Source organism: Giraffa tippelskirchi, chromosome 1 (assembly GCF_054371585.1).
Source record: "Giraffa tippelskirchi isolate mGirTip1 chromosome 1, T2T-mGirTip1v1.2.pri, whole genome shotgun sequence".
In the NCBI taxonomy this organism is placed as follows: Eukaryota; Metazoa; Chordata; class Mammalia; order Artiodactyla; family Giraffidae; genus Giraffa; species Giraffa tippelskirchi.
In genome coordinates, this window is record NC_137275.1 from 2,347,052 (window position 1) to 2,371,075 (window position 24,024).

Sequence of the window (24,024 nt, forward strand, 5' to 3'; positions counted from 1 at the left end):
TGGCTGCAAAGAATATAATCAATCTGATTTCGGTGTTGACCATCTGGTGATGTCCACATGCAGAGTCTTCTCTTGTGTTGTTGGAATAGGGTGTTTGCTATGACCAGTGCGTTCTCGTGGCAAAACTCTATTAGCCTTTGCCCTGCTTCATTCTGTACTCCAAGGCCAAACTTGCCTGTTACGCCAGGTGTTTCTTGACTTCCTACTTTTGCATTCCAGTCCCCTATAATGAAAAGGACATCTTTTTTGGGTGTTAGTTCTAGAAGGTCTTGTAGGTCTTCATAGAACTGTTCAACTTCAGCTTCTTCGGCGTTACTGGTCGGGGCATAGACTTGGATTACCGTGATATTGAATGGTTTGCCTTGGACAAGGATGGCACAAAATTAAACCATTGGCCAGTTTAACTTACGAACAAATATGGAAACTTCTTAAATAAAATTTTAGCAAATTGAATCCAGCCGTGTTTTTTTAATGCATCCGTATGGACAGTAAAAGTGAAAGTCGCTCACTCATGTCCGACTCTTTGCAACCCCATGGACTGTGTGTAGCCCGCCAGGTTCCTCTGTCTATGGGATTTTTCAGGCAAGAATACTGGAGTAGGTTGTCATGCCCTTCTCCAGGGGATCTTCCTGACCCAGGGATCGAACCCAGGTCTCCTGCACTGCAGGCAGATTCTTTACCATTTCAGCCACGCTTACTCAAGAAATGCAAGGATAGTTTAACATTAGAGAATTTTCCACTGAAGTCGTGATTCATTGATTCAACAGTTATTTTTAGGTCTCCTACTTTCTCCTAAAAACTGTTTTGTGCACTGGGGGTATATTGGTGAACAAAACGAAGTCCCTACCTTCATGGGGTTTACATTTCAGTAAAGGAATATCACAGTCACATAGGCAGATTGTATTGTATGAATAGATTAAAGGGGTAAGACTATACGATTATCACAATAGAGACTAAAGGAGTATCTGATAAAATTAAGCCCCCATTCTATTTTTTTAATTAAAGTATAGTTGATTTACAATGTTATGTATTGCAGGTGTACAATATACTCGCTCATAATTTTTAAAGATACACAATACAGCATTTATAGTTATTATAAAGCACTGGCTGTATTACTTGTGTTGTACATAATATCCTGTTGTTCAGTCACTCAGTCGTGTCTGACTCTTTGTGACACCATGGACTGCAGCACCCCAGGCTTCCCTGTCCTTCACTATCTCCTGGACTTTGCTAAAATTCATGTCCATTGAGCTGGTGATGCCATCCAACCATCTCATCCTCTGTTGTCCCCTTCTCCTCCTGCCTTCAATCTTTCCCAGCATCAGGGTCTCATCCAGTGAGTCAGCTCTTCATGTCAGGTGGCTAAAGTGTTGGAGTTTTAGCTTCAGCATCAGTCCTTCCAATGAATATTCAGGGTTGATTTCCTTTAGGATGGACTGGTTTGATCTCCTTGCAGTCCAAAGGACTCACAAGAGTCTTCTCCAACACCACAGTTCAAAAGCATCAATTCTTTGGTGCTCAGCCTTATTTATGGTCCAGCTCTCACGTCCATACATGACCACTGGAAAAAACACAGCTTTGACTCTACAGAACTTTGTCAGCAGTGATGTCTCTGCTTTTCAACATGCTGTCTAGGTTTCTCATAGTTTTCCTTCTAGGAGCAGGTGTCTTTTAATTTCATGACTGCAGTCACCATCTGCAGTGATTTTGGAGCCCACGAAAATCTGTCACTGTTTCCACTTTTTCCCCATTTATTTGCCATGAAATGATGGGACTGGCTGCCATGATCTTACTTTTTTTTGTTTGAATGTTGAGTTTAAACCAGCATTTTCACTCTCTTCTTTCACCCTCATCAAGAGGCTCTTTAGTTCCTCTTTGCTTTCTGCCATTAGAGTGGTATCACCTGCATATCTGAGGTTGTTGATATTTCTTGCATCTGGACTCCAGCTTGTGCTTCATCCAACTGATACTTTGCATGATTTACTCTGCATATAAGTTAAATAAGCAGGGTGATGATATACAGACTTGTACTCCTTTCCCAATTTTTAAGAAGTCTGTTGTTCCATGTGTGGTTCTGTTGCTTCTGTACAGTTTTCTCAGGAGGCAGGTAAAGTGGTCTGGTTCAGTTCAGTCGCTTAGTCGTGTCTGACTCTTTGTGACCCCATGAACCGCAGCACGCCAGGCCTCCCTGTCCATCCCCAACTCCTGGAGTCCACCCAAACCCGTGTCCATCGAGTCGGTGATGCCATCCAACCATCTCATCCTCTGTCGTCCCCTTCTCCTCCTGCCTTCAATCTTTCCCAGCATCAGGGTCTTTTCTAATGAGTCAGTTCTTCCCATCAGGTGGCCAAAGTATTGGAGTTTCAGCTTCAGCATCAGTCCTTCCAATGAACACCCAGGACTGATCTCCTTTAGGATGGACTGGTTGGATCTCCTTGCAGTCCAAGGAACTCTCAAGAGTCTTCTCCAGCACCACAGTTCAAAAGCATCAATTCTTCGGCGCTCAGCTTTCTTTATAGTCCAACTCTCACATCCATACATGACCACTGGAAAAACCATAGCCTTGTCTAGACGGACCTTTGTTGACAAAGTAATGTCTCTGCTTTTTAATATGCTGTCTAGGGTGGTCATAACTTTTCTTCCAAGGAGTAAGTATCTTTTAATTTCATGGCTGCAATCACCATTTGCAATGATTTTGGAGCCCCCAAAAATAAAGTCAGCCACTGTTCCCACTGTTTCCCCATCTATCTGCCATGAAGTGATGGGACCGGATGCCATGATCTTAGTTTTCTGAATGTTGAGCTTTAAGCCAACTTTTCCACTCTCCTCTTTCACTTTCATCAAGAGGCTCTTTAGTTCTTCTTCACTTTCTGCCATAAGAGTGGTGTCATCTGCATATCTGAGCTTATTGATAATTCTCCTGGTGGTGGTCTGGTGTTCCCATCTCTAAGAATTTTCCACAGTTTATTGTGATCCACACAGTCAAAGGCTTTAGTGTAGTCATTGAAGCAGAAGTAGATGTTTTTCTGGAATTCCCTTGTTTTCCGCAAGGTGGACTCTTAACCACTGGACCACCAGGGAAGTCCCTTGTCACACACAGTATTCTTATGATGCCTGTACACAGTGACTACTGTGGGTTTACAGAACGGTCAAGTGACTTGGTGGAGGAGTTTTCGCAGCATCCTATGCCATTAGTACCTGATTATGAATGGAGGTTCGTAACGTACAGGAGGCAGCGATCAAAACCATCCCCAAGAAAAAGAAATTCAAAAAGGCAAAATGGTTGTCTGAGAAGGCCTTACAAATAGCTGAGAAAATAAGAGAAGCTAAAAGCAAAGGAGAAAAGGAAAGATATATCCATCTGAATGCAGTGTTCCAAAGATAGCGAGGAGAGATACGAAAGCCTTCCTAAGAGTTCACTGCAAAGAAATAGAGGAAAACAATAGAATGGGAAAGACTAGAGATCTCTTCAAGAAAATTAGAGATACCAAGGGAACATTTCATGCAAAGATGGGCACAATAAAGGACAGAAATAGTATGGACGTAACAGAAGCAGAAGATGTTAAGAAGAGGTGGCAAGAATACACAGCAGAACTATACAAAAAAGGTGTTAACGACCCAGACAATCACAATGGTGTGATCACTCACCTAGAGCCAGACATCTTGGAGTGCGAAGTCAAGTGGGCCTTAGGAAACATCACTATGAACAAAGCTAGTGGAGGTGATGGACTTGCAGCTCAGCTAGTTCAAATCCTAAAAGATGATCCTGTGAAAGTGCTGCACTCAATATGCCAGCAAATTTGGAAAACTCAACAGTGGCCGCAGGACTAGAAACTGTCAGTTTTCATTCCAATCCCTAGAAAGGCAATGCCAAAGAATGTCAAACTACTGTACAACTGCACTCATCTCATACACTAGCAAAATAATGCTCAAAATTCTCTAAGCTAGACTTCAACAGTACGTGAACCGTGAACTTCCAGATGTTCAAGCTGGATTTAGAAAAGGCATAGGAACCAGCTATCAAATTGCCAACATACCTGGATCATCGAAAAAGCAAGAGAATTCCAGAAAAATATCTGCTTCTTCATTGACTATGCTAAAGCTTTTGACTGTGTGGAACACAACAAAATGTGGAAGATTCTTCAAGAGATGGTAATAACAGACCACCTTACCTGCCTCCTGGGAAACCTGTATGCAGGTCAAGAACCAACAGTTAGAACCAGACATGGAACAACAGACTGGTTCCAAATTGAGAAAGGAGTACGTCAAAGCTGTATATTGTCACCGTGCTTATTTAACTTATATGCAGAGTACATCATGAGAAATTCTCGGCTGGATGAAGTAAAAGCTGGAATCAAGATTGCTGGGAGAAATATCAATAACCTCAGATATGCAGATGACACCACCCTTATGGCAGAAAGCGAGGAGAAACTGAAGAGCCTCTTGATGAAGGTGAAAGAGGAGAGTGAAAATACTGGCTTAAAACTCAAGATTCAGAAAACTAAGATCATGGCATCTGGTTCCATCATTTTATGGCAAATAGATGGGAAAACAATGGAAACTGACAAATTTTCTTTTCTTGGGCTCCAAAATCACTGCAGGTGGTGACTACAGCCATGAAATCAAAAGACGCTTGCTCCTTGGAAGAAAAGCTATGACAAACCTAGACAGCATATTAAAAAGCAGAGACATTACTTTGCCAACAAAGGTCTGTAGAGTCAAAGCTATGGTTTTTCCAGTAGTCATGTGTGGATGTGAGAATTGGACCATAAAGAAAGCTAAGCGCCGAAGAACTGATGCTTTTGAACTGAGTTGGAGAAGACCTTTGAGAGTCCCTGGACTGCAAGGAGATCCAACCAGTTAATCCTAAAGGAAATCCGTCCTGAATATTCACTGGAAGGATTGATGCTGAAGCTCTAATACTTTGGCCACCTGATGCAAAGAGCCAGCTCATTAGAGAAGACTCGGATGCTGGGAAAGATTAAAGGCAGGAGGAGAAGGGGACAACAGAGGATGAGATGGTTAGATGGCATCACCAACTCAATGGACATGAGTTTAAGCAAGCTCCGGGAGTTGGTGGTGGACAGGGACGCCTGGTGTGCTGCAGTCCATGGGGTCGCAAAGAGTCAGACAGGACTGAGAGACTAAACTGACTGATGACTGCAGCGTTACAGAAGGAAGAACGTCGTCCCCAGCCAGGAACAGTGGGGGTGCTTCGTCCAGGACTCACCTGTGTCAGGTAGACCTGGGCTGGAGACTCCTGCTCCCCAGACATACCTTGCCACAAAGCAGACTTTCAACAAATACATGTTGAAATGTCCATCTTAGTGTCCCATCCAGTTTTAGGCCAACAACGTGAAGAATGGTTGGTTCCTGGTGTAGTGGAGCCCCAATCTTGACTTACTCCATGGAAAAGTTAGGCTTGAATGATCCCCGGGGCTGGTGCGGGGAGAGAGGGCACACCTGCCAGGTGGGCACTTCAGCCTTTATTTATTTTTTTTTACCATGTTAAGTTTTTTCAGCCTGAAACTATATCAGACTCAAAGTTTGCAGCTGTAGCACAAAGAACTTCTCCTATACCATTTGAAAGTAAGTTGTTATATGATACGCTTATCATCTTGAATACTTTAGAGTCAACTTCTTACAGAGGAATACATTTTCTTGCAAAATCAAAATACAACCGTCGAAGTTAGGAAATTAACGCCGCTACGTCAGCACCATCTGATCCTCACAGTCTGTTCATTTCAGCAGTTGGTAGTAAATTTCAGCTCCACAGTAAAAGGGTCCAGTTCAGAATCACACTTTGCGTTTAGTTGTCATGCTTCTTCTGTCCCTTCAGGAGAGGAGTTCCTCTCTCTGCCCTTGCTTTTCACACTCACGCCGCTTCTGAAGGCTGCAGACCGTTCCATGTAGGTGCTGCCTCAGTGTGGGTCACCTCTGCCTTTAGCTCCGCCCACTGGAGACCTCCCGACCACTGGCGGGGGCTTTGGGACGCTCACGCATCATCAGCACCACCTCCTGCAGGAGAAGGGGCAGGAGAGCTGCCTGCCTCCCCGGGTGGGGGGCGGGGGGAGCGGGACGTGGGGGCCGGAAGACCCCATGGAACAGGAACCAGCCTGGTGACCAGGTTTTGAGAACCTGGGATAAATGACTTTTTAAATTTGCTTTATCTGAAAATCACATAAAAGCCACGAGTATTGTTTAGTTTTGCCCCTGACATATTGCCTTCATTATTGAAATGATATGAAATCCTAACTGTTCCAGAACCCAGGTCAGAGTCGCACGGGCTACACCTGAGATGAACGCCGGCCTGTCCGTGTCTCAGGGTGGCTTCTCCGCACTCGGTGCCCTCCCTGCGGGAGGGGGCGCCCACCCCGGGCACCCCGGATGGCCCCACAGCCTTCTCTGCTGGCCGGCCCGCTGGCCCCTGTCCTGTGGGGGCGCCTGGTGCCCAGCGACGTGGTCTCCTGCAGACCTGGCCCCAGCCGTGCCTGTGGTTTCTGTGCCTTGGCTGGGGGCGGGCTCAGCACCCGCTCTGAGTCGCCCTTGTGGAGCCCCCAGTTGGGGTCCTTGGGCTTTTGCATTGAGCAGTGGCCTGCAGACAGGGTCAGGCTACAGCGGGGGCGGGGGGGGAGGGGGGTCTGAGCTTTGCGTGTGGCCCTTGGCACCCGAGTGAGAGGACGTCTTCATGGAGTGTATGATTTTAATCACTGAAATGAAACATATTAACTTCACAAAAGAATTAGTAAGTGAATAATGTAATTTTTTCCATTCAAATCAGCATAAGAAACAAGTTGATTAGGGCTCATCTTTGAAAAGTGTCCCCTGTCTCTTGTTGGTGAGTCCCAGGGACCCTCTGTGGTCAGATGCCGGTTAGTGGGCAGCCACGTGCGGCCTTGGTTGCTATCTCTGCGCCTTGAATCCTGAGCCCTCAACGTGACAAGCGCCAGCGTCCCCTCCGCGTGTCGCCTCACTTCCCACACTGACCCTTTTTGGTTACTGTTCTGCCCACTCGCGGCCTTGCGAGCTCTCCCGCCGTCTCACCCCCATCTGCTTGGCATTTCCGTCTCCAGAAGGACTTGTGTCATTTCAGACCCAGGGAGTCTGTCCTGCTTTGCTCTGCCAGGAGAGGGATAACTCGACTTCTCTGATGTTGACTCCAGGAGGGACTCGGGCGTAGGTTTCTCCCATCTGGGCGCACGTGTGTGGTGGCCCTGGGGGGACAGGCGAGGATGCTGCACACCTTCTGATTGTCAGCAGGGCTCCAGACGGGGGCAGGCCTGTCCCTGAGAGGAGCCGGGCCGCCCGCCGAGGCCGCACCAGGTCGAGCAGGACGCAGGCTGCGGTCCGCCCGCCGGCTCCTCCCCGTGTGCTCTCCTTCCTGGTGACCCGGCCGCTCGGGGGGCTTCCCGGTGCAGCTCCTTTGAGGAGGGAAGGGCTGCCGCTCTAAATCTGCAAAGCGTGCCAGGGCTGCAGCCGGGGACTGACGCGAACACGCGCCGGGTGACTGCTGCGGGGCGCGGGCAGGACGGGGCAGGTGTGGGCACACGACTGATGAGGGTGGGGCGGGGAGGGAGGGCTGGGCTGAGGGCTGGCAGCCCCCCTGGGCCTCCGCCTCGCGCTGCGGGACTCGGGCATGTCCCAGAATTCTGAGTCCACGCCTGGCCTTCCAGGTTGTCTGAAGAGTCTTATGAGCAGTGCGTTAGCTTCTTTGACACTTTCTCAGTATTTGGACGCACGGTATAAAGATCTACTCTTGGCCCAAGCCCTGTAGTTGTTCATTTCTCCCCTAATAAGGGAAACCAAGGTGTACCGATACTCAAGTCCATGTAGTGTATCACGCAATGCCGCCCAGAGCCACAGTGACCAGTGTGGGCGCGAGTCTCCATCTGGGTTCCCCCCAGAGCCAAGTTGCACCGTTGCAGTGACCGTGTGGCAGGTATTCTCAAGGTCTGGTCAGTTTGAAGGGTGGACCAGTTCACCAGCAAGTACAGGCTTTAAACAGTAAATGATGTGACATTAAAACTCTCAGAGTCCTGCACCCAAGATTGTGCATTTCACTGTATGTGGATCTTATCTCAAAAACTGTAAAGAAAGACTAAACTCTTGTTAGTGGTTTTGTTTTTGGCAAGTGTGTGTTTATTGGCTCTTAAAGTGCCTTTTGTGTGCTCCAGGAAGTGAGCAAATACACCAAGAACTGTGGGAGCCCAGCTCTCCACTGCTGGGATGGAGTTACAGAACTGGAAAAGGAGCATGTCTTGGGGTTGGGTCGGAGCTTGAGGTATCAGTGTGAACTCGCGGTTTTAGTGGATGTCAACATGTAGAAATAAATAAATAGATATGCACCTGTGTATTCACACAGAAGAAAAGTTATGACCAACCTAGACAACATATTAAAAAGCAGAGACATTACTTTGCCAACAAAGGTCCATCTAGTCAAGGCTATGGTTTTTCCAGTGGTCATGTATGGATGTGAGAGTTGGACAGTGAAGAAAGCTGAGCGCCGAAGAATTGATGCTTTTGAACTGTGGTGTTGGAGAAGACTCTTGAGAGTCCCTTGGACTGCAAGGAGATCCAACCACTCCATCCTAAAGGAGATCAGTCCTGAATATTCATCGGAAGGACTGATGCTGAAGCTGAAACTCCAATACTTTGGCCACCTGATGCGAAGAACTGACTCATTTGAAAAGGCCCTGATTCTGGGAAAGATTGAAGGCGGGAGGAGAAGGGGATGACAGAGGATGAGATGGTTGGATGGCATCACCAACTCAATGGTTATGAGTTTGAGTAAACTCTCAGAGTTGGTGAAGGACAGGAAGGCCTGGCGTGCTGCGGTCCACGAGGTCGCAATGAGTCGGACATGACTGAGTGACTGAACTGAACTGCACTGAACTGTACATTCATAGGCATGCGTGGGTATGTGTGTTAGTATTTCTTAGCTCTGTCTGCTGGAAGGGCCAGGAAGCAATGAAGCTCCCTGGCATGAATGAGTAGTCCTTGTGTCCGGATCTTGGTGTCTAAACACCACTCCTCAGTGAAAGGAACTGGGTTCCTTGGAGCAAAGACTGATTTCCTGGGCTGGAGCAGGGAAAGTACAAAATGAGCCCCACACGCGTGTCTTCTCCCAGAAAATCAGGAAGTGCTCAGTGCGTGCTGAGGACTTATCAGAAGGACCGAGCACCAGCTCGGAGGAAGGCCAAGCACTAAAGAAAATCAGGTCCGGTGATTGTGGATTATACGCCGTTGGGTAAAACAGGCCCGCTGGGTGCATACTGATGTGGATGAACGAGTTTGTAGCAAGTGGGGAGAAGGGATGCTCTCGCATGGTTGAGTGGAGGAGGACCGGCGGCCTCTGGAAGTCTCCCCTGGATGCTGAAATGCGGGAGCAGGCTCCATCCACCACGTGAGCGCCTCCACCGTGGAGAAGCCTGGCTCCCTGACCAACAGCGCCAGCGCCACCTGCGATGGGCTGACCCCTGCCCTCCTGCAGAGATACGCCAGGAGGACACACACACGGGGGACACCAGGCGGCCCAGACTGAGGGCCATGCACACAGAACGGGCCCACGTCTGGATCTCGGAAACAGAGGGGCCAGGAGCCTTGAAAGAGGCATGAGCCTGAGCAGTGCCGACTAGGACCCTGGCCCAGGAAGGAGCCAGAAAGGACCTTGTTGATGAAACGGCGACTCAGGCTGTGTGACTTTCCCCAGTTTTGATGGCGGGGCTCTGGCTATGAAAGGAAATGTCCTCGCTCTTCAGAAATTCACATCACAGCGCTCAGGGGCCCAGAGGTATGGTCTCTCCAGCTTCATCTCCGGTTTGGGAAGAGCTCCCAGCCTCTGTGTCCAGACAAGGAGAAGGGGAGGGAGTGAGCAGGAGGGGCGAGAGGTCACACAGCCAACAGGGCAGGACTGGATGCTGGTGAATCGGGGTGAAGGGCCCTTTTACTGTCTTTGTAACTCTCTGCAAGTTTTAATTTATACCAGAACGAAAAGTTGCCCCCACAGGGTGGCACCCGTGGCCCTAAGAGAGGGGTGCCAGGGGAGGTGTTTTCACGCTTCAGTCAGCATCCTATCCCCGAGGGTATCAGCCGTACCCGTGGCTGAGCCCCTGGGCAGATAGCGGGCACGGCCTGACTCTGCGCCTGCCCTCCTGAGCTCTGCCGCCTCCTCGCTGGCACATCGCCCTGCCGTGGAAACTTGAGATCAGAAAGGGCTTGCTGGGAAGGTTGCTCCCCGGGGGCTGGGCTGCGGCCTTACAGCTACTCCCTGAATTGTTCCCTTGGAGGACGCTGAGATTGATTTGCCATCTTGTTTAACAGAACTGTCACCCAGTTTATGCTGCAGCGTCCATCCGAGAATCCAGAGCAGACCCCTCACCCCTGTAGTTGTAAACAGAGCCTTCACCGCACAGGCACGTGTGTGCTTTGCTTTGACCTCACAGTGTTCCTGACGGCTTAGAAATGGCTGCTTATCACCTAGTGAAGGCTTATTCCTGACACTGTGAGCTTTGAGTGGTCACCTTCTCATTACAGACAAGTTTCATGTTTATGGGACTGAAATTTTGTTTTTGGGGAAATAAGAGTTTTATCGTGAGATGTCAGTTTTCCCTTCATCACTGCTAGTTTAACAGAAAGGATTCCCCGAGGCCCCAGGGCTTCAGCTCCAGCCCTGGAGCCTTGGAAGCAGCCTCTGGAGCTGCTCCATCTGCTAAATAATTTAGGCTCCTCGGCAGCCATGGGCGAAAGGTCTGCTCTGAATTATGGATGCGTCTTTGTGAGGCTTTGTGTTAAGTATACTGTGCCTCCTTCTCCCTGAGCGGAAGGGAGAGACTCGCCTTTGTCAGCCCGGGGACGGGGACGGGCGTCTCTGGAGAAGGTGCACTAATTTGCCTCCTCGGGAGCCTGAGCTCAGGAGCAATGTCTCTGTGTGTGGCCTCAGCCTTTGCCCTGGGCCCCGGGGGTGGTGCCGGCTGACCCTGGTATGGATTCAGAGGGGTGGTTTGCAGTGAATGGTTGGAAGGATTTGGTTAAATGGCATCACAGTGGCTCTTATCAGCTCTGCCCAGGTAAAGTCCCTCTGGTGGTTGGCGGGGACAGGCAGACGGCGTGGTCTCCAGGTATGTGTGCGGGGGTGGGGGTGGGGTCAGCCATAACCGGACCTTAAATTGGGACTTCAGTCTTTATAGTTCTGGAGGGTATGGTGGATGAGATATCGTGGTAAGATAATGATGGGAGAGAGTCTTGAGTTACAGAATTATCCACAAAACGTTCAAACAGGGGCGGGCCTCAAGGCAAGTGCCTTGAGGGTACAGGGTAACCTGCACGTTTGTTCAGCCGATGTAGGGGTCCCGGTGTTCCCATTTTCAGCAAATCTGACAGACCATAAACTTCCTCACCAGGAAAGCATTTCTTTGACTCAAACTGGTGGAAAGGGGAGAAAAAACAAAAACAAAAAAAACTGACAACAGAACCCAGGAAACGTCTCTAAAGTGAAGCTGGGAGGTGGGAGGTGAGGGTCTTCCACGGAGTCTTCCTCTTGGGTTGGAGGATGCCTGTGGGTTTTCCAAATACCAGACACCCTGGAGACTGTACTGGCCTTGGAGGTGGGGTGGGAACCCTGGCCTTGGGAGAAATTTCAGTTGTGTTCAAGGGCAGTCCTTCCACTAATGTTGTTTTCCATGTGTTGAGAGCTGAAAGGTGCTGTGAGTTATGAAGTTCAGAATTTGACAGTGGATGTCCAGGCGCAGGGGACCGTCCGTGTGTGGACACACGGAAGTGCTTGGGTTTTGTCATCCCCGAGGGGCTCTGCACCCGCCCGGTGGGTCCCAGGCGAAGGTTCACCAGGAGGTCTTGTGGTGACAAGAACTGTACGCACATGCTGTGTGCCCCCAGGGGTGTCTCTTGACTCTCGCCTCTGAAGCGTGTGCGGACTCCCTGAGGTCTGGCTGAGGTCCGCAGACTGGGACTGCGTGGCCTGGCCCTGGGGTGCTCCTGCAGGGTCTCTGCTGTCCACCCTGCAAGCCCGCAGCGCCGGAGTTGAGGCCCAGGGAGCAGGCATTTGGGTCCCAGAAACCGTGGGGGTGTCTCCTGCAGACGGAGGAGGGGCTCCTGGGGGCGATGCGGGTACGGGGCCCCTTTCTGACCTTGTGGGTCCCCACGCCTCTCAGAGGAGCAGGAGTTTTCAGCTGAAGCGACTTCCTGGGGGGACTCTGTCTGCAGGCAGGGCCCCCCAGCCCCCCTGACCCCTCCCCTACCCCATCTTCTTGTGCAGGATGCCAGCGCCCCTAAGACTCCTCGCGGGGACCGCCCGGCTCCCACCAAGAGCCCGTCAAGGCGGACCCCAGAGGGCTCTGACCCACAGAGCCCACACCAGGCGGCCAGGAGGTTCCTTTTTATTCTGACTGTAAAGTGTCTTTATCGATGAGACTTTTTAAACTAATCTTACTCACTTGTTTTCGGCCATGCTGGGTCTTCGGGCTGCTGGCCTCTCTCTCCTTGCCGTGAGCCGCACATGGGCCCTGGAACTGCCGCTCCAGGCTCTGGACCTCGGGCTCCGTCGTTGCTCTGAGGCACGTGGGTCCTCCGGCATCTGGGACGGAGCCTGTGTCTCCTTTGTTGGCAGGTGGATTCTTTACCGCGGGCCACGAGGGAAGCCCTCGATGAGACTTTTAAAGTGACAGCGGTTGATCTGTGAGTCCTAAAAAACAATCCGTTTTTGCAAGTCTTGATATACGTGAGTCAGTGTATGGGCCATCCTTCTCTGAAGCGAGTATTCAGCATTCGTCCCTTCCTTCCCTCGATCCCCCCACAAACCTGCGGCGTGGGCCCCCGCACCCGTCTCCCTCCCCGCTGTGTGCACGCTCAGGGCGGATGCCTCGGATGCCTTGCGTTTGACAAGCAGACGCTCCCACCCCTTGAAGGGGGCAGCTGCTTGGTCTGCGGCTTGCTGCCCACCTCTCCTCGCCCCCCGTGGTCCAAGCCTCCCGTCCTCTCAGCCGCGCCTCTGCCAGGGCAGCGCACACGGCCCCTCTCCACGCGCAGCCAGGAGGAGCAGGTCCCTTCTGTTACTATTATTATATTAATTGTCTTATTTTTTAACACAGATGTGATGATTTTTTCCCAATATCTTTTATTGAACTATAGTTTATTTACAATGTTGTGTTGATTTCTGCTGTACAGCAAACCGATTCAATTACATTCCAACACATACGCACACATGCATATATATATACATATGTACATGCTTTTTTTAAAATATTCTTGTTCATTGGTTTATCACAGGCTATTCAATATAGTTCTCTGTGCTATACATTAGGATCATGTTGTTTATCCATTCTGTACATTTGTTATTGTTCAGTTGCTCAGTCGTGTGATTCTTTGCGACCCCGTGGACTGCAGCACGCCAGGCTTCCCAGTCCTATACCATCTCCCGGAGCTTGCTCAAATGCATGTCCATTGAGTCAGTGATGCCATCCAACCATCTCATCCTCGGTCGTCCCTTTCTCCTCCTGCCTTCTATCTTTCCCAGCATCTGGGTCTTTTCTAATGAGTCAGCCCTTTGCATCAGGTGGCCAAAGTATTGGAGTTTCAGCTTCAGCATCAGTCCTTCCAATGAATATTCAGGATGGATTTTCCTTTAGGATGGACTTCTTGGATCTCCTTGTAGTCCAAGGAAATCTCAAGAGTCTTCTCCAACGCCACAGTTCAAAAGCATCGATTCTTCGGCGCTCAGCTTTCTTTATAGTCCAACTCACATCCATACATGACTACTGGAAAAACCATAGCCTTGACTAGATGTACCTTTGTTGGCAAAGAAATGTCTCTGCTTTTTAATATGCTGTCTAGGTTGGTCATAGCTTTTCTTCCAAGGAGCCAAGTGTCTTTTAATTTCATGGCTGCAATCACCACCTGCAGTGATTTTGGAGCCCAAGAAAATAAAGTCTCTCACTGCTTCCATTGTTTCCCCATCTATTTGCCATGAAGTGATGGGACCAGATGCCATGATTTTCGTTTTTTGAATGTTGAGTTTTAAGCCAACTTTTTCACTCCTCTTTCAGTTTCATCAAGAGGCTCATTAGTTCCTCTTTGTTTTCTGCCGTAAGGGTGGTATCGTCTGCATGTCTGACATTACTGATGTTTCTCCTGGCAATCTTGCTTCCAGCTTTTGCTTCATCCAGCCCAGCATTTTGCGTGATGTGCTCTGCATATAACTAAAATAAGCAAAGTAACAATATGCAGCCTTGATGTACTCCTTTCCCAGTTTGGAACCAGTCTGTTGTTCCATGTCCAGTTCTATCTATTGCTTCTTGTCCCTCCTACAGATTTCTCAGGAGGCAGGTCAGGTGGTCTGGTATTCCCATCTCTTTCAGAATTTTCCACAGTTTGTTGTGAGCCACACAGTCAAAGGCTTTAGCATAGTCAGTGAAGCAGAAGTAGATGTTTTTCTGTAATTCTCTTGCTTTTTCTATGATCTAACGGGTGTTGGCAGTTTGATCTCTGGTTCCTCTGCCTTTTCTAAATCCAGCTTGAACATCTGAAAGTTCTTGGTTTACGTACTGTTGAGGCCTAGCTTGGAGAATTTTGAGCACAGCTTTGCTGGCGTGTGAGATGAGTGCAACTGTGTAGTAGTTTGAACATTCTTTGGCATTGCTTTTCTTTGGGATTAGGGCTTCCCTGGTGGCTCAGATGGTAAAGCGTCTGTCTGCAATGCAGGAGACCCAGGTTTGATCCTTGGGTCGGGAAGATCCCCTGGAGAAGGAATGGCAGCCCACTCCAGTACTCTTGCCTGGAAAATCCCATGGACGGAGGAGCCTGGTGGGCTACAGTCCATGGGGTCGCAAAGAGTTGGACACGACTGAGCGACTTCACTTTCTTTCTTTGTTTGGGATTGGAATGAAAACTGACCTTTTCTGGTCCTGTGGCCACTGCTGAGTTTTCCAAAGTTGCTGGTATATTAAGTGCAGCACTATGTATCATGCATGTTATGTATTCTATACATAATAGCTTACATCTGCTCACCCCAGCCTCCCACTCCACCCCTCCCTCCCCCTTGGCAACCACAAGACTGCCCTCCGCTCTGTGAGTCGCTCCTGTTTTGTAGACAAGTCCATTTGTGTCATATTTTAGATCCCACAGGTAAGTGATGTCATATGATATTTGTCTTTCTCTGTCTGACTTACTTCACTTAGTATGATGATCTCTAGGTCCGTGCATATTGCTGCAAATGGCATTATTTTGTTCTTTTTATGGCTGAATAATATTCCACCGCATATGTGCCGCATCTTTACCCACTCATCTGTCAGAGGGCATCCAGGCTACTTCCATGTCTGGGTTGTTGTAAATAGTGCTGCTATGAACATAAGGGTGCATGTACCTTTTCAAGTTAGAGTTGAGTCTGTATTCATTCTCAGGAGTAGGATTGCTGGAGCGTGTGGCGACTCTGGTTTTTAGTTTTCTGAACCTCCATACTGCTCTCCATAATGACGGTAGCAATTCACATTCCCACCAGCAGACCCTTTCTCCACACCTTCTCCAGCATTTATCAAGCTTTGATGGTGTCCATTCTGACTGATGTGAGGCAATACCTCGTTGCAATTTTGATTTGCATTTCCCTAATAATTAGTGATGTTGAGCATCTTTTTATGTGCTATAGGCCATCTATAGATCATCTTTGGAGAAATGTCTGTTTAGGTCTTCTCTTCATTTTTCGATCTGGTTGTTTGTTTGTTTGTTGTTGAGTTGTATGAGCTGCTTCTGTATTTTGGAGATTAAGCCTTGTCGTTTGCCTTGTTTGCAAATATTTTCTCCCATCTTGCCCTTCCCTTGCTTATCGCTGCCCCCCAGGGTGAACCCCACACAGCTCGGGGGTCCACCACCCGGCCCCGCTGGCCCTGCCTTGGGGGCTCTCCTGCCCCTCGGGTGCCCAGCCACGCCAGCTGTGAGCCCCAGGGCCTTTGCACGTGCTCATCCTCACGGAAGGCTTTTCTCAGGTCGGTTACCTTCTGTTCACCCCTCAGCTCTCAGTTCAGCCATGTGGCCTCAAGGGAGGAAAGCTGGAGCGTTTCGGGCTCACAGTCTGCGGTGTTTTCGGGTAGACTGCTCGTCTCGTGAGGACAGGCATTTCTCAGCGTGGAGTGCAGCAGAGAGCCTCGCGGCTCAGCCCCTGCCGCCCCGACGTGGGGTCTTGGTTCCCGTCACCTTGGCCCCGTGGGGTGGGGTCCTCCCCAGCCCCTGCCTAGTGACTGACCGTGCTCTTCTCCCGCTTGCCTTTGCTTCTTGATCTTTTTTCTTACGATGTTTAGTTGCTCTTAAACGTACAGAAAACTAGTCCTTCAACTGTGTAATATGTTACGTGTATTTTCCAGTTTCTTGCTTGTCTTCTGACTTCACCTGCAGTGATTTTTACATACTGAGATTTCATTTTACTTTGTTGAGGTGTAGTTGACAGACAGCTTCATTTCAGGTGTACAGCAATGGTTCAAATGTGTATATATAGTAAAGGATCGCCACACACAGTTGCAGAACTTTTGAGATGAGACGTTGTAGGGCTTCCCAGGGGGCGCTAGTGGTAAAGAACCCGCTTGCCAGTGCAGGAGACGTAAGAGACACGGGTTTGATCCCTGGGCCAGGAAGATGCCCTGGAGGAGGGCATGGCAACCCCCTCAAGTATTCCTGCCTGGAGAATCCATGGACGGGAGCCTGGTGGGCTACGTTCCCCGGGGTCACAGAATCAGACGCGACTGAGCGCGCACACACGGAGAGCTTGTCGCGTTCTGCCCTCGTAGCCGTGCTCACAGACGCGGTGTTGACTACTCGCTGTGCATCCTGTCTCAGGGATGGGTCGCCTTGGGACTGGCGTTCGTGCCCTCGCCCCCCCCCCACGCTGCCCATCCCTGGCACCACACAGCCTGTTCTCACACACGGAGGCTCCGAGTCTGTCCCCCCGGCTCTGGGCGGAGTCCCCTGGGTGTCCTCACTCAGCCTTTCGGAGGACTCTCCTGTGCCCCCTCCTGGTGTTTCTCTGATGTCACCGTTCACATCTGCATCTTTGGTCCGTGTGGGGTTTGTTCTGGAGCGCGCTGGGAGCCCCCCATTACTGTCCGGGCGGCTGCCGCTGGCCTGCAGCACTCACCGCTGAGCGGAGTGGGCGCCTCTGCAGCACCTGCGCCCCCCGTTCAGGATGCGGCGTGCAGGGTCTCTGACGTCGGGTGCCGTGGCCCTGCCTCTGTCCTGTGTAGTTGTCCTCACGGACCTCCACACTCGGTTTTGTCCAGTTCTGATAAAACACATGTGGGGAAGTGTGTCGGGAGGAGAGGTTGACTCGGCGGGTGGTGAATGTCTCTCGTGTTCAGTCAAACATGGAGCCGTGGGTCTTCCAGGACCCCAGCCCCAAGGAGAGGGAGGAGAGTGTGTGTGTGTGAGCCTGCCTGTGAGTGCGTCAGTGTGTGAGTGTGAGCCTGCCTGTGAGTGCGTCAGTGTGTGAGTGTGAGCCTGCCTGTGAGTGCATCAGTGTGAGTGTGAGCCTGCCTGTGAGTGCGTCAGTGTGTGAGTGTGAGCCTGCCTGTGAGTGCGTCAGTGTGAGTGTGAGCCTGCCTGTGAGTGCGTCAGTGTGTGAGTGTGAGCCTGCCTGTGAGTGCATCAGTGTGAGTGTGTGAGCCTGCCTGTGAGTGCGTCAGTGTGTGAGTGTGAGCCTGCCTGTGAGTGCGTCAGTGTGAGTGTGAGCCTGCCTGTGAGTGTGTCAGTGCACGTGGCGAGTGCATTTCCGGTCACTGCACGCAGAACCCAGAGCTTTCCTCTTGGGTTTTGTGTGTCGGGCTCTAGGAGAGCAGGTCCAGACAGTTGTGTGCACGGGTCCTGCTCCCTGCTGGGCACCGCAGTGCGCTGAGTCGTCATGCCTCCCCAGGTCCTGGGAACCCGCTGGTGCCCTTGCCCTCTGCTCCGCCCACCATCACCCGGCCCTGGCTCCGGGCACCTCGGGACCCCAGGTGGACCCAGCTCCCTCCCTGTGGTGCCTGCAGCCAGGCCGGCCGCGACCCCGGGGCGCCCTTGTCGAGAGTACACCTCTGCCGCAGGAGGCGCGTTCCATCTCGTCCCCGGGTGCCCGGACAGCGTGCCGGCAGCGTGGGCTCTCCCCTCCACCCAGAGGGGACGGCTCGGGGAAGCGGCAGGCGGGAGGGCAGGGGCCACGGTGAGTGAGGTGTGTTGTGGCCTGCAGAGCTGACCGGCGCCGACCTGAAGGACTGCGTGAGCAACCACAGCCTGAGCAGCAATGCCAGCCTGCCCAGCGTGCAGAGCTGCCGGCGTCTGCGCGAGCGGAGAGTGGCCAGCTGGGCCGTGTCCTTCGAGCGGCTTCTGCAGGACCCGCTCGGCGTCCGCTACTTCTCCGTGAGTCTGACGGGCAGCAGGACTGGGCAGGCAGGGCAGGCGTCTCCCCCTCCTGCCTCAGCCCTGGACACTCAGTTCTGGGGTCGGAGGGAGCCTCTCTCTGCTGTGTCAGGGCCTCCGTGAACCCTCAGCAGCTGCTTGCGAGCCAGGCCGGCCTTCAGGAGGGATGCTCGGCTCCTCGGGTGTCCCCAGCCTTTGGGTTTGTCTCCAGGGAAACTGTGGAGAGGCGCTTGGCACCTCTGGTTTCTGTGAAAGGGGAAAATCAGAGTGAAGTGGGGAAGAAACAGCACAAGAAGGGGAGGCCCCCCATTGCTGACTGGCCCTCTTCTGAGGACCGCGTGACGGTTAATCAATGGTGTTTTCCTTAGGATTTTCTAAGGAAGGAGTTCAGTGAAGAAAACATTTTGTTCTGGCAGGCCTGCGAATATTTTAATCATGTTCCTGCACACGACAAGAAGGAGGTAGGTTTCTCAGGCGGGGATGTGGGGGGGTGGAGTGGATGCTCACACCTAGTGCGGTCTGAAAAGTCCATGCACAAATACTTTCACACGATTAAAAAAATGCCTCTTTCAGAATGTTTCTTAATATATGTGATATTTAATTTTGCCTAAACTTAGCTTGCATAAATGCCTGGAGCCCTAACACTTCCCTCAGCACATGTACTGCCTGCCACCCAGTGTGGAAGGGGAGCTGGGAGAGAATCTGAGGGTGGGGGGCGCATTCTGGGAGCTTCCGTCTGGGCAGCCACGTGCAGGCCACGTGGGGCGGGCAGGGCCTCGGTGCGACCTGCCCTGAGGCGGCCGGTCCCCCCTTCCTCTGCCCCCCACGCTCGGTGCTGCAAGGACTGCATGACAGGAGCCCCAGCCCAGGTCTTCCGAGCATCCAGATTGCCCTTTGACAGCATTTGGAGAGGAGCCAATTTATTAAAAAGTTTCATGCCAGCTGGTATTTTCAGTCAGTTTTCAACCAAGAGATGGTTATTAGGTCCCAAGAAATTGTGTCTCCAGTGCCTGAAGCCACGTCAGGCATTTGGGCTGCAGCAGTGGACAGGCACAAAGAACGTATGTGGTCTGCGTGTCTGGCTCACACGCTGCCCTGTCAGCTCTCCTACAGGGCCCGGGAGATCTTCAGTAAGTTCCTGAGCAGCAAGGCCACCATGCCGGTCAACATCGACAGCCAGGCCCAGCTGGCAGACGACATCCTCAGCGCCCCCCACCCTGACATGTTCAAGGAGCAGCAGCTGCAGGTGATGGCCCAGCGGAGGCGGAGGATGGGGTCCTGGAGGGCTGCCCCCGCAAGCGCCAGCCCGCTGCAGGGAGTGTAGCAGTACCCTCTCCCACACTGGGCCCCCATCTCAGGGCCAGGGTTCAGCAGGACCTGGAGCAGGAAGACCCAGCACTGCGTCCCTGTCCGTTGGCACCTCTCTGTACGCATCTGTACGCCATCACAGGTTCATGGGCATCGACACACACAGAGATCCATAGGTGTTTGGGTCTTTTCAGCTTTAGGACATCACGCTGATGAGAGGTCTGTGTGGGACCTAGTGTTAGAGCGCCTGTCCACAGGGGACCCAGTGTTAGAGCGCGTGTCTGCGTGGGCCCGGTGTTAGAGCACGTGTCCGCGCGCGGGCCCCGGTCTTAGAGCGCGTGTCGGCGCGGGACCCGGTGTTAGAGCGCGTGTCCGCGCGGGACCGGTGTTATAGCGCGTGTCCACTGGCCTCAGCAGAGGTTCTTTCTGTTGCCTAGTCACATGAATTAGGTTAAAAAAAAATGGAGGAAGGTATTTTACTTTTTTATATATATTTCTATATTTGTCTGCACTGGGTCTTAGCTGCAGCATGTGGGATCTAGTTCCTTGACCGGGGTTGAACCCGAGCCTCCTGCATTGGAACTCTGGGGTCTTAGCCACGGGGCCACCAGGGAGGTCCTAGAGGAAGGTATTTTCGAGGCCAGTCTCACCTCCTTTAGATTCTGGTCACCTTTGGTTTCATGCTTATTTAACAAAGTCATGGTTCTGCACGACTGGGCCTTGGCTGTCCTCAGCTCCCTCAGGTGCTGGCTTCATGTAGATGTTGGAACGGGCTGGTTGTAAGCGTCACTCCGGGGGCTGACGTGTTACGAGAAGCGTGATCACACATTGAGGAGCCTGGGCAACCCCTCCAGGGGAGACGAGGGGCTCTGGGAAGAGGCCTGCACCTTCAGGACCGAGGGTCCGGTTCTGTCTGTGACGGGACGGCACTGCATTTTCCCGGCAGATCTTCAACCTGATGAAGTTCGACAGCTACACGCGGTTTCTGAAATCCCCGCTATACCAAGAGTGCATCCTGGCAGAGGTGGAGGGCCGCCCGCTGCCCGACGCACAGCAGGTCCCCAGCAGCCCCGCCTCCAAGCACAGTGCCAGCTCGGACCACTCGAACACGTCCACGCCCAAGAAGGTGCCCGCCCTGGCCGCGCCGGCCTTCCCCGGGAGGGCTGCTCTGCAGACAGCAGACGTCCCGTTGGCATCTTCCTTCACGTGCAGAACCTGAAAGGCGTGCACTCACGCTGCATTCCCGAGGCTCTGGGCGGGGCGGGGCGGGGACGGCTGCTGGTCTGGAGGGGCTAGGGGGTCTGCACCTCCCTCGGCGCCCCTCCTGGGTGTTCCGCCCCACTTCCCTTCCCGTGCATCTCCTGTGACAGTACAGCAGCGTCACACTGTTTTAACAGCGCTTTCCCTTTGACGGCAGTTGAGCGGAAAATCGAAATCAGGACGGTCCCTGAACGAAGAGCTGGGGGACGAGGACAGCGAGAGGAAGCGGAAAGGCGCCTTCTTCTCGTGGTCGCGGACCAGGAGCACCGGGCGCTCCCAGAAGAAGAAGGACCACAGCGACCGTCCGAACGGTTCGTGGTCCGTCCTGTGCGGGGGGGCCGGGGGGACCAAGGAGCCAGTGCAGGCTGGTGGTCTGTCCTGTGCATGGGGCCGGGGCGCCGAGGAGCCAGTGCAGGCTGTGCTTGTGAGGTGGCCCTTGGGGCGGTCATGGGGGATGCGAGGCGGCTCCAGGTCCTCTGAGAGGCGTGGGGTCCGTTCCACCGCCCGCCCCCCAGCCTGGGTGCCCTGCGGCGGGGCCTAGTGCCTGCCACTCAACCACCATCTTGCCCAGGCGGTCATAGGTGCCCTTTGTAGAAAGTTTGGAAGATACAAGCAAGTGAAAAGAGAGACACACAGGTGTCTGCCTTCCACCACCGAGATGGCTCTTGCTTTTCTGCGGTGTGCCGGGGTTCATAAGCCTTTGTCGTTTTTTAAAGAAAATGTGACACCATAGCTCGGTTATCAAGCATTTTCAAAATCGTCATTTTATTGTTGCAAATCTTAAGGTCAGCATTCTAGAGCTTTCCCCCATGCTTCTTTCTCGTGTGTGGCTGAGAAGAGGGGGTGGGGGGGCGGAGCGTTGCTGGAAGGGGGTGGAGGGTGGGGGTGCGAGGCAGAGGAGGGTGGGGCGCACGCTGCCCCGGGAAGTGCACCTGGGAGGGTCTGGCGGCCGTTTCTCCCCCACAGACCGCCACGCGCAGGGTTATTGTCCAGCGAGTAACCTGTAGGCTTCAGGCCTGGGCCCCAGGTTTAAACCGGGAGCCTGTCGGGGGGCTCAGACAGGGAGCCGCTGAGGACGGGGTGGAGGCGGCCTCTCCTGGGCGGGGGCCCGCGCTGTGCTGGGCGGTGTGTGGAATGTGTCCCCTCCTCAGAGCAGCCCACGAAGGAGGCCTTGTGCCCCTTTCACAGAGGGGTGGGGGAGGCCGTGGGCCTGGTGGTGCCCTTAGGCTCCGGGCCGGCCGGGGGCCGCTGGGACAGCAGTCCTACCACAAAGAAGGGCAGACGGCTGGGGGGTGGGGGCCCCATGGTCAGTGGGGTCAGGGACCCTCGAGGGCCCGAGATGGGGGAGTGCCTGCCTCTCTAGGGCTGTGCACCCAAGCAGGACCGCAGGAGGTGAGGATCCCTGCTCCCTGATCTTTAGAGAGCCACCTGGAAGGGGCTCTAAACCCTGAGTCCAGGGCCCTCCCCAGGAGTTCTGACTTGGCTGCCTGGCCGTCTTTTGCTTTTGGAAGGTGGTCGGTGGGCTCTGGGGGCCCTGTCTAATCGGGCCCCTGCTCAGCCCCTAGGGCCCTGCACAGAGGCCTGATCCCAGGAGTCGGCGCTGTGCTCTAGAAGGGCCTTTCTGCTGCAGAGCAGTCACGACTTCCAGACCATAATTAGCTCAGTTAGTGACATCAGACAGTGCGATCATCCCTGGTTCAGGACTTCCCGGGAGCTGACGGTGAAGCTGCAGTGACCTACTGCGTGTTAAGCCGCATGTGGAGATAACAATTCCGGATTAGTGAGGGGCCGTGAGGCCCTGCACTTGCTTGTGTGTTGACTGCGAGGCAGGGGCAGGGCCAGGGGCAGGTGGTGGGGCACACACGGCTGCAGACAGAGCAGAGCGCAGGCCTGGCTTGGGCTCCCGGCTCCGGTGGGTGCCAGGGGAGGCCGCGCCGCACATGGGCCTCGGCGCCAGGCTCCTGTCCTCCGAGCATGTCTGTGCAGCCTGAGCCGCTGGGGGTGTGGGGGCCCAGGCCACGCTCGGGGGGTGGCTGCGTTAAGTGAGGAGGTGCGAAGCTGGTGCGGTCGGGTGTTCTGAGTGCCCGTGTCCCCGCAGACGCCCTGCATGCCAACGGAGGCCTGGGCCGCCGGGAGTCGCAGGGCTCCGTGTCCTCGGCAGGGAGCCTGGACCTGGTGAGTGCCTGCAGAGCCGCCGCCCTCCTCGACGGGGCTTCCGGGAGGAGCGGGGATGGGTGGGAGGGCGCCCCGGAGCACCGAGAATATCTCGGGCTTTATTTCCCAGCCTTTTGTTCTCGCTCGGGCATGTGTCTCTGGACGCCCCCAGGAGCAGGCAGGTGCTCGTCTTTGTCTCGGCATCTGCACGCCTGCGGGGTCATGAGCTCCGCGGGCGCGCCCGTGCACGGGGCCTGGGGCCCTGCCCGCCCTGTGCCCCTCACCCTGCTGAGCCACCTGCCAGGCCCCCATTTCCAGTGACGTGGAGGAGGTGTTGGCGGGCCGGCTGGCTTCTTAGCTACTGTCTGACGCCAGCTTTGGAAAACCCTGTTGTCAGCAGCCTGGTCTCTTGAAATGGTCAGGCAGTGGTTAACGTAGGATGCGTTTCTTCTCCAGCTGAGGCAGTACCAGGTAGAGTTGTCAGGGCGGACCATGCGCCAGTTGGCTGTGGCTGCCTCACAGGCCACCCGCGGCCCGGTGGCTTCAAAGGGCGTGTATATCACACGTGCATCTGAGAAGGGCACGCTGGGGCCATTTTTCTATCCGTCTGCCACCTACAGACTAGTTTTCTGAAGTCACATTTGGGTGAAAGGGATTTTCTGACCCCAGGAGGAGAGTGTGTTAGGAACCTGAGGAGCAGACCTTAGGAGGATGTATGTGGGTTTCCCCTTCTGGCAGGAGGGGCTCCTGTGACTCAGGGACCCGGAGGAGCATCGTGGAGGGACCTGGGGTCTGCCCCGGGAGCTGGGCCACTGGGCCCAGCTCCAAGCGCAGCGAGGGGCCGCCCACTCCCACTCGCCTCCTCCGCACCCACTCAGATCCCGCAGCGCTGCAAGGCCCGGGCCCCTTCCCCTGGCA

At 53.3% G+C, this 24,024-nt stretch overlaps 1 protein-coding gene across 12 annotated transcripts in view; it reads left to right on the plus strand.

Moving 5' to 3' along the window:
* The window catches only part of RGS12 (regulator of G protein signaling 12), a 116,852-nt gene that overhangs the window by 77,397 nt on the left and 15,431 nt on the right, over positions 1-24,024 (plus strand). For 11 of the 12 annotated variants that reach the window (XR_014079635.1, XR_014079638.1, XM_081580418.1 and 8 more), the window contains 6 exons: positions 18,215-18,384; positions 18,753-18,845; positions 19,487-19,630; positions 20,639-20,818; positions 21,110-21,263; positions 23,051-23,127. Coding sequence is in view for 10 of the 12 variants with exons in the window: in XM_081580418.1 (XP_081436544.1) it covers positions 18,215-18,384; positions 18,753-18,845; positions 19,487-19,630; positions 20,639-20,818; positions 21,110-21,263; positions 23,051-23,127 (818 nt within the window). In the remaining 2 variants the exon portion in view is untranslated. Of the gene's footprint in view, positions 1-18,214; positions 18,385-18,752; positions 18,846-19,486; positions 19,631-20,638; positions 20,819-21,109; positions 21,264-23,050; positions 23,128-24,024 lie in introns of those variants that run through there. The other variant, XM_081580484.1, reaches the window with a different exon arrangement.